We start from the raw sequence: 12,643 nt of genomic DNA, 5'->3' as shown, positions 1-12,643 counted from the left end.
CCAACCAAACCAACACCCCAAACCCCCAAGTCCCCCCAAAAAAATCCAACTCCCCAAAATCACACCCTCAAAAAAAAACCAATCTCCAAAAAAGCACCCAATCCCCTCCAAACCCAAACCCCCTAAAAAACAACCCCCCATAAAACCCCCAACCCCCCAACCCCCCCAAAACACCCCAATCCCCAAAAGCCCAAATCCCCCCCCAAAATACCTACCCTCCCCAAAAAACCCAAATCCCCCAAAACCCACACCCCCAAAAAAACCACATCCCTGCTTACTTGCCAGGCTGCTGGCTCAGGCTGTGTAGGCGGAGAGAGGCTGTCTCCTGGGGCAGGGGGATGTCTGCAGCCGAGGGTGGTTGAACATGTTCTCCAGTGATGGTCTGTAACAAGCGTGCATGGACAAGCACCACCTGATGAGGTGCTGGCATTCTGGGGAGAACCTGGGAACCGCCAGTCAGTCGCAGGAGGCTCCTGCCCACCTTGTACCACCATCCGCAGCGCCCAGGCCTGAGTGTGTTCAGAGCTGCACCCAAACCTCCCACTCCATGATACGTTTTGGAGGAGAGCAGGATGGCAGGACATGTGCCGCCTCCCCCAGCTGACCAAGGGAGATCAGCCTCCTCCACAGCTGTCGGAGAGGGATGCTTGTGTGGCCAGTGCCGTCTCCCAAATCCCCTTCTCCCCCTGTTCTGTGAAGCAGGGTACCTACCAACAGAGAAGAAGAGCTGCCCGCCGATGATGTCCTCATCGCGCTGGAAGGGGACGTCCCTGCAGACCATATCATAGAGCAGCATGCCCAGAAACCAGATCGCTGCTGGACAGCCGTGGTAGTGGCAGTAGCGGAACCACTCTGGTGGGGTGTATGCAGGTGTTCCTACAACAGGATACAGGCACAGCTCATCAGGAGGATGCTGCCTGCTCCTGGATCCTTGCCCGAGCATCCCCGGGGATGCGGGGGCTGCACTGGTGGCCCCACAGGGACACACACTCGGTGTGACACACCACCCCATCGCCAGCACGTGACTCTTGTTCACAAACTGCCTGGTATCAGGAGCACCCCCTGGCTGTGGGCTCACTGCTAAATTTGGTGTAGACCATGTCCTTGAGGAAGGTGCTGCAAGCGAAGTCGATGAGCTTGAGATCTCTGGTGACTGTGGCAGTGCTGCACAGCTGCCAGCACCTGGAGAAAAACCCCCTGCACCAGATCCTCAGTCAGGAACCTTCACTCCAAGATAAAGTCAAAGAGATCCTGAGATGGCTCCGGACACTCCAGCACCAGCACGAAGCAGTCGGGCAGCTCAAACCAGTCGAGGAGCTGGATGATGGCGCTGCAGCCGGAGCATACCTTCCTCATCATTGTGATCTCCATCAGCACATGAGTGCCGTTGGGCTGCGGGGGGACCATGACACCTCAGTGGTTCCTCCAGCAGTGAACCTCCTCATCTACAGCATGAAGAACCAGGAGCTCAGAAAAACATTGAAGACACTGATTCAGTGGGTTCACCTTCAGAAGCAGTAAGCTGCCCATCTGCCCTCACAGGCTGTTCCCAGCTTTTCTCATGGCTGGCTTTTCCTTTATTTTTTTTTATTTTGTTTTATATCTGTCATGATCATGTTCATACAGGAATGTTTGTGTTCACTCCACATGTTCAGAAATGTTATCCTATTGTGCCGAATAATAGAGGCCTTTGGTAAATGTATCCTCACAGGCTTCTTGCTTACCAGCCCCATCATACACCCGGTCCTTCCTCAGGGAGTGGGTGGTTGGCAGCAAGCAGGCGGGTCCTGAGGGACCACAGGGTCTGCCTTGTAGGATTAAGGTAAGTCTGGGGAGGTGGGTCAGGGCACCAGATGGATAGTGGATTTCCATGGTATTTTTTTCAGGTCAGAAGGATTTTTCGGTCCCTGTGAGACCAATTTTGGGGTTCCTGGAGTCAATATTGTGCATCCAAATTGTATTTTGGGCATCCAAATACCTTGGGGTCTTTGGGGCCATTTTGTGTCCCTGAGCCCTATTTTGGGGGTCTCTTGGGGGAATTTGGGAGTCCCTGAGCCCTGTTTGGGGCCTCCATGTGCTGCCAGGGGGGTACCTGTGGGATTTTGGGGTCCCTGAGCTATATTTTTGGGGTCCCCAGGGTATTTCTTTAGGTCACAGGGATTTTGAGGGTGATTAAGTATAATTTTGGGATTCCCGAGCTGTATTTTGGTGTCTTTGGGGGCCACTTTTGATCTTCTGAAGCCCATTTTGAGGTCCCTGTGGAGAATTTTTGGGTCCCAGGGAGCAATTTTGATGCATCCCATGGGTTTATTTTCAGGTCAGAAGGATTTTGGGGTCCCTGAGGCCCATTTTGGGGTCCCTGGAGGCCATTTTGGCTTCTCTGGGGGGCAATTTGTGTCCCCTGATGCCCAGTTTTTAGATCTCTGGGGGGGATTTGGGGGTCTCTGGGAATCATTTTGGGTTATTTTGGAGCCATTTTAGGGTCCCTGAGGCCCATATTGGGGTCCCTGGGGTCAATTTTCAGGTACCCTTGGGGCAATTTTGTCATCCCTGGAGGCCATTTAAGGATCTTGGGGCAGAGGGGATGCTGGGGTCCCAGCGACCTGTTTGAGGGGTCTCTGGGGAGTTGGGGTTCCCTGTGGGGAGTTGGGGTCACTGGGGGCCTATTTGGCATCCTCGAGCTGTTTTTTTTGGAGTCCTTGAGGGGTATTTTGGGATCCCTGGGGCCATTTTTTTTCCCCAAAGTGCATTTTGAAGGCCTTTGGGGGGATTTGGGGGTCTGTGGGCTGTATTTTGGGGGTCAAAATGATTTGGGGGGTCCTTAAGGCTAAATTATGGGGACCTTGAGGCCCATTTTGAGTGTCCCTGAGCTGTATTTTGAGGTCAAAAGGATTTGGGGGTCTCTGGGGGCTGTTTTGGGGTCCCCAAAATGCATTTTTTGGTCCCCAAGAGTAATTTTGGGGGTCCCTGGGGGCAATTTTCAGGTCTTTGAAGACCATTTTGCATCCCCTGGGGCCAATTTTTAGGGTCCCTGGAGGGATCTGGACATCCCTGCACCCCATTTGAGGGGTCCCTGGCTTTCAGGGTATACTTGGGCTGTATTTTGGGGAACCTGGGGGCTGGTATTTTGGGGTCCCTAAGAGATATTTTAGGGTCTTTGGGGGGCCATTTTGGGTCCCCTGAAGCCCATTTTATGGTCTCTTAGGGCCATTTTGGGGTCTTTGAAGGCCATTTTGCATCCCCTAAAGCCAATTTTGGGGTCCCTGGGGGAAATTTTAGGGTCCCAGGGAGGGAATTTGGGGGGTCCAATGGAGTTATTTTCTGCCATTTGGGGTGTCCCTGGGGTGTCAGGGGGGTCTTTGTGTGGTTTTGGGGTCCTTTTTCCATCACCACTTCTTCCAAGGAAGTCTCCCATAAGCTTGTGGGTGGAGAGAAGGACAGGAGCTCTCTTACCCATTAGCATCACAGGCAAAACAGACTCAACGACAATCAATGAACTTTATTGCCGAATCAAAGTGACACCTTCCCCATGTCATTTGGAGGATCACTGTGCACCCTGAGTCAATATAGGCAGGTGTAGTCTGGGTGGCCCCAGTTGCTCAGCACTTGCAGCATGATGTAATTCACAAACCCAGAGAGCACGTTCTGAAAGGAGATGAGTTGCTTTTTCCTCTCTGGCATTTGATTACTGACATAGTGCAATGGACTCATTCAACAGCTGACTGCCGGCTGCCCTGCGAGGGCTTCAGACCTGTCGTGGTCAAGACATTCTTCTCCTGTTCTACCTCATTTGGCCATAAGGACAGGAAAGGAAGAAGCAGCTACCAGAAGTTTCAGTGAATCGATTGGCAAGTACTTCTAGCCTGCTTTGCAGCACATGCTTCCCCAGTCAAAGACTCAGTGGTGTCCCTATCATGTCTCGAAAGCCATGACACAGAATGGCCTCCCCATCACTACTCGCTGCCAGCAAAAACAGAATCCTCAGAGCACCCTATATTTCTAGTTTTTAATGAGCAGGCCAGTAGCAGTGTTTCCTATGGGATGCGGCCACTTGTAGGCACCTGGAGTCCAGAGCCAAGCTGATTTCAGTTTTGACTGCAATGGTTGTCAGCACTGAAGTTTAAACCCAAAACGAAAGAGAAGGAGAATGGCATTCCAGGCATACGCTATTAGGAGGTTAAAGCAGAAAAGAGGCCAGTGTGGCACATGCTCAAGGACAAAGCTGCCTTGAGCTCTTTGGCATGGAAGCTTCTCCCCAGCCAACTCTCCTCTCAGTTCTCCTCCTTCTTTGTCCCCCTACCTTCAGCTGAAAGGTCTGACTGGGATTCAGCGGCACCAGGAAAGTGAACTGTCCCAGTAACTGCTCCTCCTGTTCTTCCATCACGCCCTAGAGGAAGATGGTGATGGAGAAAACATGAGAGCCTGGTACACTTCTGTTGGTGAAGTCCTGATTTATTTCAGCTACGTAGTCCAAGGAAGATGAGCACAAGGAAAAGATGAGAAGCTGCAGCTAGGCAGCATGCTGCTACACTTGCCTACTCAACAAGTCTAGGCTGTCAGTCAGAAAAGGAGCAGACATTCCCAGGGTAAGAGGGGTAACCCGAGAATCACAAATGCCCACTGGCACTGGGAGCCAAGAAGGTCCAGGAGCAGGCACTGTGCCAGCTCCTTTTCCCTGTGGCTCCTGGAGCACCATCTTGCCTCAGAAGCTTCCTTTTGTGTGGTATACTGGATAAAAGAGGGATCCAATGGAAAGGGAGCAACTCCAAGGAACTTGTTTTTTCTGTAAGGCAGGAGGAAGCCGCAGGCTGCTGGTGTCTGACCTATATTCACCCCCTGCTTAGAAATGCTGTGAAACCCTCCGCCCCCCACTCAGAGAAATTGCTTACATAGACAGCAAGTCCTTTGGAGCACTGGAGATACTGTCTCCATGGAGCATCGTCCCTGAGACATGACCGCTCTGGGAATGATTGGCACAGAGAGCTTGATGAGGACCTGTCCTTGACTTCCATGGAAGGGCCAGCAGTTTCCTAGATTATTTTCCTTCTGAAAGGAGAAGAAGTGCCCCAGATGAATGGAGAAGGGCGCCCTGTCTCTTGTTCCTGCCACAAGCATCATAGAGTAAGAACTGATCTGGCCAGCCAATGCCTTGGGTCAGACCCTTCCAGTACCAAACAGAGCAACAGTCATGAAAATTCATGCATCACGAGACCCTTTCAGCACTGCAGAAACACTTTGATGGCAGGGAGCTGGGTGTGCTACTTTTAAAAGCTCTCCAGCCTCTCCCAGTCCAGAGCAACTCTCCAAGAACAAGCAAGGGGTGGTGTGGCTGAAGGGCACCTGCCCAGAGCTGATGGACACTAAGGGCCACCCTGGATGAGCCTTTCCTGTCAGGGGAAGCAATGGCTCCCTCTCATCCAGTCCCACCTCCTTCCCCTGGCACCAGCCAACTCTTCAGCTTGTGCAGGCAGCTCAGGAACAGTGCCAAGATGGCTTGCCAACACATCATGGGGCTCTCAGTGCCCAATTGTGCTCACCAAGAACCCCAGCGAGCTCACACCCCAGACCTCTGCAGGCAGCTTTGCCATTCTCCTTCCATGCCATGCTGACAGTTTGCACAGGGACGAGGAAGACAAAGGCTGCAGGACCAAGCCTGCCTGCTAGAAGCTTGCACAGAGGACCTGGGGCACACTGGGAGAGGAAATACTCAGCAGGGAGACAGTGAGTGGGTCCATGGAAGAATGTGACAGGAAAAGAAAGCTTTGAGGAGCAAAGACAAGGGTAAAGGCAACTCCCAGCAGCATGTTTGCATCCTCCCCTACTTTTTGTTTTCCACTAAGAAGTGCTCCTACCTCAAGAATAAACTCAGGACACCTCACATAATCCAGCACTGGCAGGGAATGCAAGATAATTTTATCTGCTGTATTTCAGAAAGATGGACTTGTGTATTCAGGAATGACAGCAGCCCCTGGAAATTAAAACATGAGCACGATCATTGAGCAATGTCAGGAGGAATACTGCACTGTTCACTTGAGAAATGGTTCTAAGTAGTCCTCTATCTATCTCCTGCAGTGGGATTCCCCTTTTTCTTCCTGGCATGATCCCTCTGGAACACACAGCAGGGACTCATCAAGCTGTGGTAAGGTCCCGTGGAAAAAGACAAGAATGTCAGCTAGGCTTTCTGCTCTTCAGATGGGGTCTGGCCAGTTCCAGAGTCCAGCAGTGGGTACATTTTTAGGGCATGAGGTGGCCCTTGACTTCTCACCTCTTCTCTCCTACCATTGGGCCTGTTCCAAAGCCTGTCTTGTCAGTCTGCACAGGAAGCAGTTTGGAACCAGCTTGTTTGTACAATGGCATGGCACCTGATGATTTGAGGGTATAATCAGTCATTGGGACTTGGCTTTCTTCCAGCTTCTCCAAGACTTCATTGATGATCTCTTGAACAGCCTGGGAAGGAGCACAAAGGAGAGCGCCTGTTAGCAGGAAAAGGAACGGGACAAGCAGCTCCCCTGCAAGGCCAGCCAAGGGGTTCAGCTGTAACAGTTACTTTTCTCCTTCTTAGTAGCTGGTGCAGTGCTGTGTTTCGGCTATTAGTCTGAGAACAATGCTGATAAACACACCAATGTTTCAGTTGTTGCTCAGTAGCATTTACCCCGATCAAGAACTTTTCAGTCTCATGCTCTGCCAGTGAAGAGGGGCACAAGAAGCCAGGAGGAAGCAGAGACAGGACACCTGACACAAACTAGCCAAAGGGGTATTCCATACCACAGCACGTCATGCCCAGTGTATAAACTGGGGGTTGTTACCTGGAAAGGGAGATCGCTGCTTGGGTTGGGCTGGGTATCAGTTGGCAGGTGGTGAGCAATTGTATTGTGCATCACTTGTGTTTACTGTTTTCTTTTCCTTTTCCCCTTTTAGCTTTATATTCTCTCCCCTTGTTATTTCCCTTTTCATTATTATAATTAGTGGTGGTAGTAGTAGTAGTTTTGCATTATACTTTAGTTATTGGACAGTTCTTATCTATCTCAACCCATGGGATTTACATTCATCCAATTCTCCTCCCCAACCCTCCAGGAGCTGGGGGGAGGGAAAAAGTGGGGGAGCGAGTGAGTGGCTGCATGGTTCTGAGTTACTGGCTGGGTTTGAACCACGACAGTCCTTTGTGGCCCCCAATGTGGGGCTTGAAGGGTTGAGATAACGAAAGATCTGACCAGAGTGTGTGTCCTGGGTTCAGCTGTAACGGTTATATTTCTCCTTAGTAGTTAGTGCAGTACTATGCTTTCGACTTTAGTCTGAGAACAATGCTGATAACACACCGATGTTTTTAGTTGTTGCTAAGTAATGCTTACTCCGATCAAGGACTTTTCAGTCTCTCATGCTCTGCCAGTGAGGAGGGGCACAAGAAGCCAGGAGGAAGCAGAGACAGGACACCTGACACAAACTAGCCAAAGGGGTATTCCATACCACAGCACGTCATGGTCAGTATATAAACTGGGGGTTGTTACCCGGAAGGCCAGATCACTGCTCGGGTCGGGCTGGGTATCGGTCGGCGGGTGGTGAGCAATTGTATTGTGCATCACTTGTGTTTATTGTTTTCATTTCCTTTCCCCCTTTTAGTTTTATATTCTCTCCCCTTGTTCTTTCCCTTATCATTATTATTATAAGTGGTAGTAGTGGTTTTGTATGGTACCTTAGTTACTGGACTGTTGTTATCTCAACCCGTGGGATTTAAATTCTTTCAATTCTCCTCCCCATCTCTCTGGGAGTGGGGGGAAGAAGGTGGGGGGGGAGCGAGCAAGTGGCTGCGTGGTTTTGAGTTACTGGCTGGGCTTAAACCACAACAGTGTGTCAAAATGTATTTGTGATAAGCATTCATTGTTTTGAATTAATAGTCACTCATCACAATGTTGATTTATTTGCTCTCAGAGTTGTGCTTGGTCTCGGAGTTTCAGCATGTCGTACCTTACTTGCAGCCAGTATTTGCTGTTTTAGTGTTTATCAGCTGGGGGGCCTGGGCTAACGTTATTGTTTCACTGTACTGCATGGTAATGACTTGTAACACCATAAAATTATTGATCATGAAACTGATCTGGCATGCGTTCTCAGCATAGCCATCACCTCTATACTTTGGGAGGCATATAATGGAATTTTTTAGCAATTACACATCTTTTTTTTCCCCTTGGAGGGTCAATCTATGAAGGAGACATTCCCTCACAGCCTCCGCTCCCCCATCAGACTATTTACAGCAGCATTTGAGAATTCTAAAGGTTTTGGATGGCCTTTGAATACCCTTGATACCTGCCTGCAGCTTTTGCTGGGGATCAGCATGTTGCAACAAATACAGCGTGTGTTTTACCCATGGCCATACTACCTTGAGAACACCCTATTTCATCTGATCTCAGAAGTAAGCAAGGTCGGGCTCAGGTCTTGTCTAAGGTTAAATGATGATCTAAGAGGACCATCAAGAGACCTTCTGGGAGGCTGGAGAGTTATGAGTGGCAGGGTGAGTGGGATCATATTGGCAAGCACCTAGGGCGATTGGTGCCTCCAGTGCTTTGGAACTTCACCTGTGAAAAGGGCTGATAGTAGGATGGAAAGAACATAGCAGAAGTGAGAGAAGAGAGGAAGGGGGAGAGCAGGCTAAAAAGAAGAGAGCAGGATAGAAAGTAGAGGGCAGAATTGAGACAGGCAAGCAGGGGTGAGAGCAGGATAGAAAGGAGAGTAGAAGAGAATGAAGAGAGCACAAGTAAGAGAGGAGAGCAGGAGGAGAGAGCAGGATAGAAAGAAAACAGCAGAAGAGAAAGAAGAGAGGAGAAGTGAAAGAGGAGAGCAGGGGTGAGAACAGTATAGATAGAAGTGAACAGAAGAGAAAGAAGAGGGCACAAGTGAGAGAGGAGAACAAGGGGGAGAGCAGGATAGAAAGAAGAGAGCAGAGGAGAAAGAAGAGAGGAGAAGAGAGCAGAAGTGAAAGAGGAGAGCAGGGGTGAGAGCAGGATAGAAAGAACAGAGCAGAAGACAAATAGCAGAGCAGGGGTAAAGCAGGTGTCCTGGGTTCAGCTACAGCAGTCATTTTTCTCCTGCTTAGTAGCTGGTGCAGTGCTGTGTTTTTTAACTTTCAGCCTGGGAACAACGCTGATAACACCGATGTTTTCAGTTGTTGCTAAGTAATGTTTACTCCGACCAAGGACTTTCTCAGTCTCATGCTTTGCCAGGGAGGAGGGGAAGCCGGGAGGAAGCAGAGACAGGACACCTGACCCAAACTAGCCAAAGGGGTATTCCATACCACAGCACGTCATGCCCAGTATATAAACTGGGGGGAGTTACCCGGAAGGCCAGATCACTGCTTGGGTCGGGCTGGGTATCAGTCGGCAGGTGGTGAGCAATTGTATCCTCTCCCCTTGTTATTTCCCTTATCGTTATTATCATTGGTGGTAGCAGTAGTGGTTTTGTATTATACCTTAGTTACGGGACTGCTCTTATCTCAACCCGTGGGAGTTACATTCTTTTGATTCTCCTCCCCATCCCTCCGGGAGCGGGGGGAGGAAGAAGGGGGGAGTGAGCGAGCGGCTGCGTGGTTCCGAGTTACCGGCTGGGCTCAAACCACGACAGCAGGAAATAAAGAAGAGAGCAAGATACAAAGAAGAGAGCAGAAGTGAAAGAAGAGAGTAGAAGTGAGAGAGGAGAGCAGGGGAAAGAGCAGGATCAAAAGAAAAGAGCAGAAGAGAAAGAAGAGAGCAGACGTGAAAGAGGAGAGAGGGTGGAGAGCAGGATAGAAAGAACGGAGCAGAGGACAAATACGAGAGCAGGGGGAAAGGAGGAAAGAAATAAGAGAGCAAGATACAAAAAGCGAGCAGAAGTGAGAGAGGAGAGCAGGGGTAGAAGAGGATAGAAACAAGTAAGCAGAAGAAAAAGACGAGAGTAGAAGTGAAACAGGGGAGCAGGGGGGAGAGGAGAACAGAAAGAAGAGAGGAGGATATAAGAAGAGAGCTGAAGTGAGAGTAGAGAGCAGTAGTGAAAGAGGAGAGCAGAGGGGAAAGCATGAGAGAAGGAAGAGAGCAGAAGAAGAAGAAGAGAGCAGAAGAGAAAAAAGAGACCAGAAGTGAAAGATGAGAGCAGCGAGGAGAGCAGGACAGAAAGAAGTGAGCAGCATAGGATGAAGAAAGTGAGAGAGGAGTGTAGGGGAGAAAGCAGGTTTGAAAGAAAAGAGCAGAAGAGAAAGATAAGAGCAGGTAGGAGAGGAGAATAGAAAGAAGAGAGCAGAAAAGAAAGATGAGAGCAGGGTGGAGAGCAGAATAGAAAGAAGAGAGCAGTAGAGAAAGAAGAGAGCCGAAGAGGAGAGCAGGGGGAATGCAGGATGGAAAGAACAGAGCAGAAGAGAAATACAAGAGCAGGGTGAGAGCATTAAAGACAGACGAGAGCAAGATAAAAAGAAGATAGCCGAAGTGAGGAGAGCAGGGGAGAGAGCAGGATACGAGGAAGAGAGAAGTGATGGAGAAGAGCAGGGGTAAGAGCAGGACAGAAAGAAGAGAGCAGGATAGAAAGAAGAGAGCAGAAGAGAAAGAAGAGAGCAGAAGAGAAAGAGGAGAGCAGGGTGGAGAGTAGGATAGAAAGAAGTGAACGGAAGAGAAAGAAGAGAGCAGAATAGAAAGAAGAGAGCAGAAGTCAAAGAGGAGAGCAGGGGTGAGAGCAGGGTAGAAAGAAAAGACCAGAAGAGAAAGAAGAGAGCAGAATAGAAAGAACAGAGCAGAAGTCAAAGAGGAGAGCGGAAGTGAAAGTGGAGATCATGAGGGAGAGCGGAATAGAAAGAAGCAAGTAGGATAGAAATAAGAGAGAAGAGAAAGATGAGAGCAGGGGGAGAGCAGGATAGAAAGAAGAGAGCAGGATAGAAGAAGATATCAGAAGACAGAGGAGAGCAGGGGTGAGAGCAAGATAGAAAGATGAGCGCAGGATAGAAGAAATCAAGACAGGAGAGCAAGGGTGAGAGCAGTATAGAAAACAGAGAGTAGAAGAGAAAGAAGAGATCAGAAGTGAAAGAGGAGAGCAGGATAGAAAGAAGAGGGCAGAAGAGAAAGAGAGAGCAGAAGTGAAAAAGGAGAGCAGGGGTGAGAGCAGGATAGAAAGAAGAGAGCAGAAGAGAAAAATGAGAGCAGAAGTGAGAGAGGAGAGCAGGATAGAAAGAAGAGAGCAGAAGAGAAAGAAGAGAGCTGAAGTGAGAGAGGAGAGCAGGGGGGAGAGCAGGATAATAGGAAGTGAGCAGAAGAGAGAGGAGAGCAGAAGTGAGAGACGAGGGCAAGGGGGGAGAGTAGAAGAGAAATAAGGAGCTGAAGTGAAAGAGGAGAGTAGGGGTGAGAGCAGGATAGGACGAAGAGATCAGAAGAGAAAGTAGAAAGCAGAAGTGAGAGAGGATAGCGGGGGGGGAGCCGGATAGAAAGAAGAGAGCAGAAGAGAAAGTAGAGAGCATGTTGTAGATTATTTTAATTTTTACTATACATTTCTATATTTTGTGTTTGATTATGAAGCTGTTACCTATAGGAACATCTTGATTCAAGAAGTAAGCCTCTATGTTAGCACAAGATGCTGTGTTAGCTTAGAAATTAGGAGCTGTGTATCTTGAAGTCCCTATTTTCTGTGACATGCTAGCCTTAGTATATGTACCACACATGGCAATTACTGTTTTAGAACAAAAGGGGGGTCATTGGTTATCCCCTAGCAGAATGATGAAATACCAAATGATTTTGACAGAGCAAGATGATGTTATTTTGAAAACAACTAACCTGATTAACCCTGCAGTCTTTTTGAACTCCATACAGGAAGAAGGACAATTAGAACATGACTCTTTGGTGACCATTGAACATGCCTATTCCAGTTGAGAAGACTTAAAGGATAGACCACTGGATGATCCTGATTGGGAATTATACACAGATGGTAGCAGTTTTGTGGAGGACGGAATTTGATATGCAGGATATGCAGTGACTACTGAGAATTCAGTTATAGAAGCAAAGTCTTTACCTTGCACTACTTCAGCTCAAAAAGTAGAACTGATAGCCTTGATGAGAGCATTAGAACTGAGTGAAGGAAAGAAAGTGAATATTTGGACTGATTCAAAATATGCCTTTGGTGTGGTACATGTTCATGGAGTCCTGTGGAAGGAAAGGGGACTATTATCCTCCCAGGGAACAAGTATTAAATACAAAGAAGAAATCTTAACATTAATACAAGCAGTCCAGAAGCCAATTAAGGTGGCAATCATGCACTGTAAAGCACATCAGTCAGGAAATACAAAAGAAATTATAGGAAACAAATTAGCAGACAGAACAGCTAGGAGGATTGAAAAAAGAGATGCCTTCCAAATGGCATTAATCCCTACTAAAACCATAGCTCTACCAAAAGAAAAACCTAAATATTCAGAGGAAGATGAGAAATTAGGGAAGTTGCTGAATGCAAAGAAGAATCTAGCAGGATGGTGGGTGACATCACAAGGTCAAGTAGTATCCCACCACTTATAATGAGGGAAATAATGCAGACAAAACATAAGGAATGTCATTGGGGAGCAGAAGCATTAGTGACATTTTTAAGGAGACAAATAGTATCAGTAAAAATGCCAGAAATAGCTAAAATGACAACTGCGAAATGTGAAATATGT

General features: G+C 48.4%; 1 protein-coding gene and 1 pseudogene across 1 annotated transcript in view; both read right to left on the bottom strand.

The window, feature by feature from the left end:
- Positions 1-294: 294 nt before the first annotated feature.
- On the bottom strand, positions 295-1,407 carry LOC115619026 (annotated as a pseudogene).
- A 2,103-nt stretch (positions 1,408-3,510) lies between these two features.
- LOC115619025 (SUN domain-containing protein 3-like) overlaps positions 3,511-12,643 on the bottom strand; it is a 100,947-nt gene continuing 91,814 nt past the window's right edge. Inside the window, 7 exon segments of the mRNA XM_030511043.1 lie at positions 3,511-3,645; positions 4,301-4,387; positions 4,890-4,900; positions 4,903-4,956; positions 4,959-5,046; positions 5,853-5,968; positions 6,363-6,447. Coding sequence (XP_030366903.1) covers positions 3,511-3,645; positions 4,301-4,387; positions 4,890-4,900; positions 4,903-4,956; positions 4,959-5,046; positions 5,853-5,968; positions 6,363-6,447 — 576 coding nt within the window.

The sequence above is a fragment of the Strigops habroptila genome, chromosome W (assembly GCF_004027225.2).
Source record: "Strigops habroptila isolate Jane chromosome W, bStrHab1.2.pri, whole genome shotgun sequence".
Taxonomy (NCBI): Eukaryota; Metazoa; Chordata; class Aves; order Psittaciformes; family Psittacidae; genus Strigops; species Strigops habroptila.
This window is presented reverse-complemented; position numbering and strand designations above follow the sequence as displayed.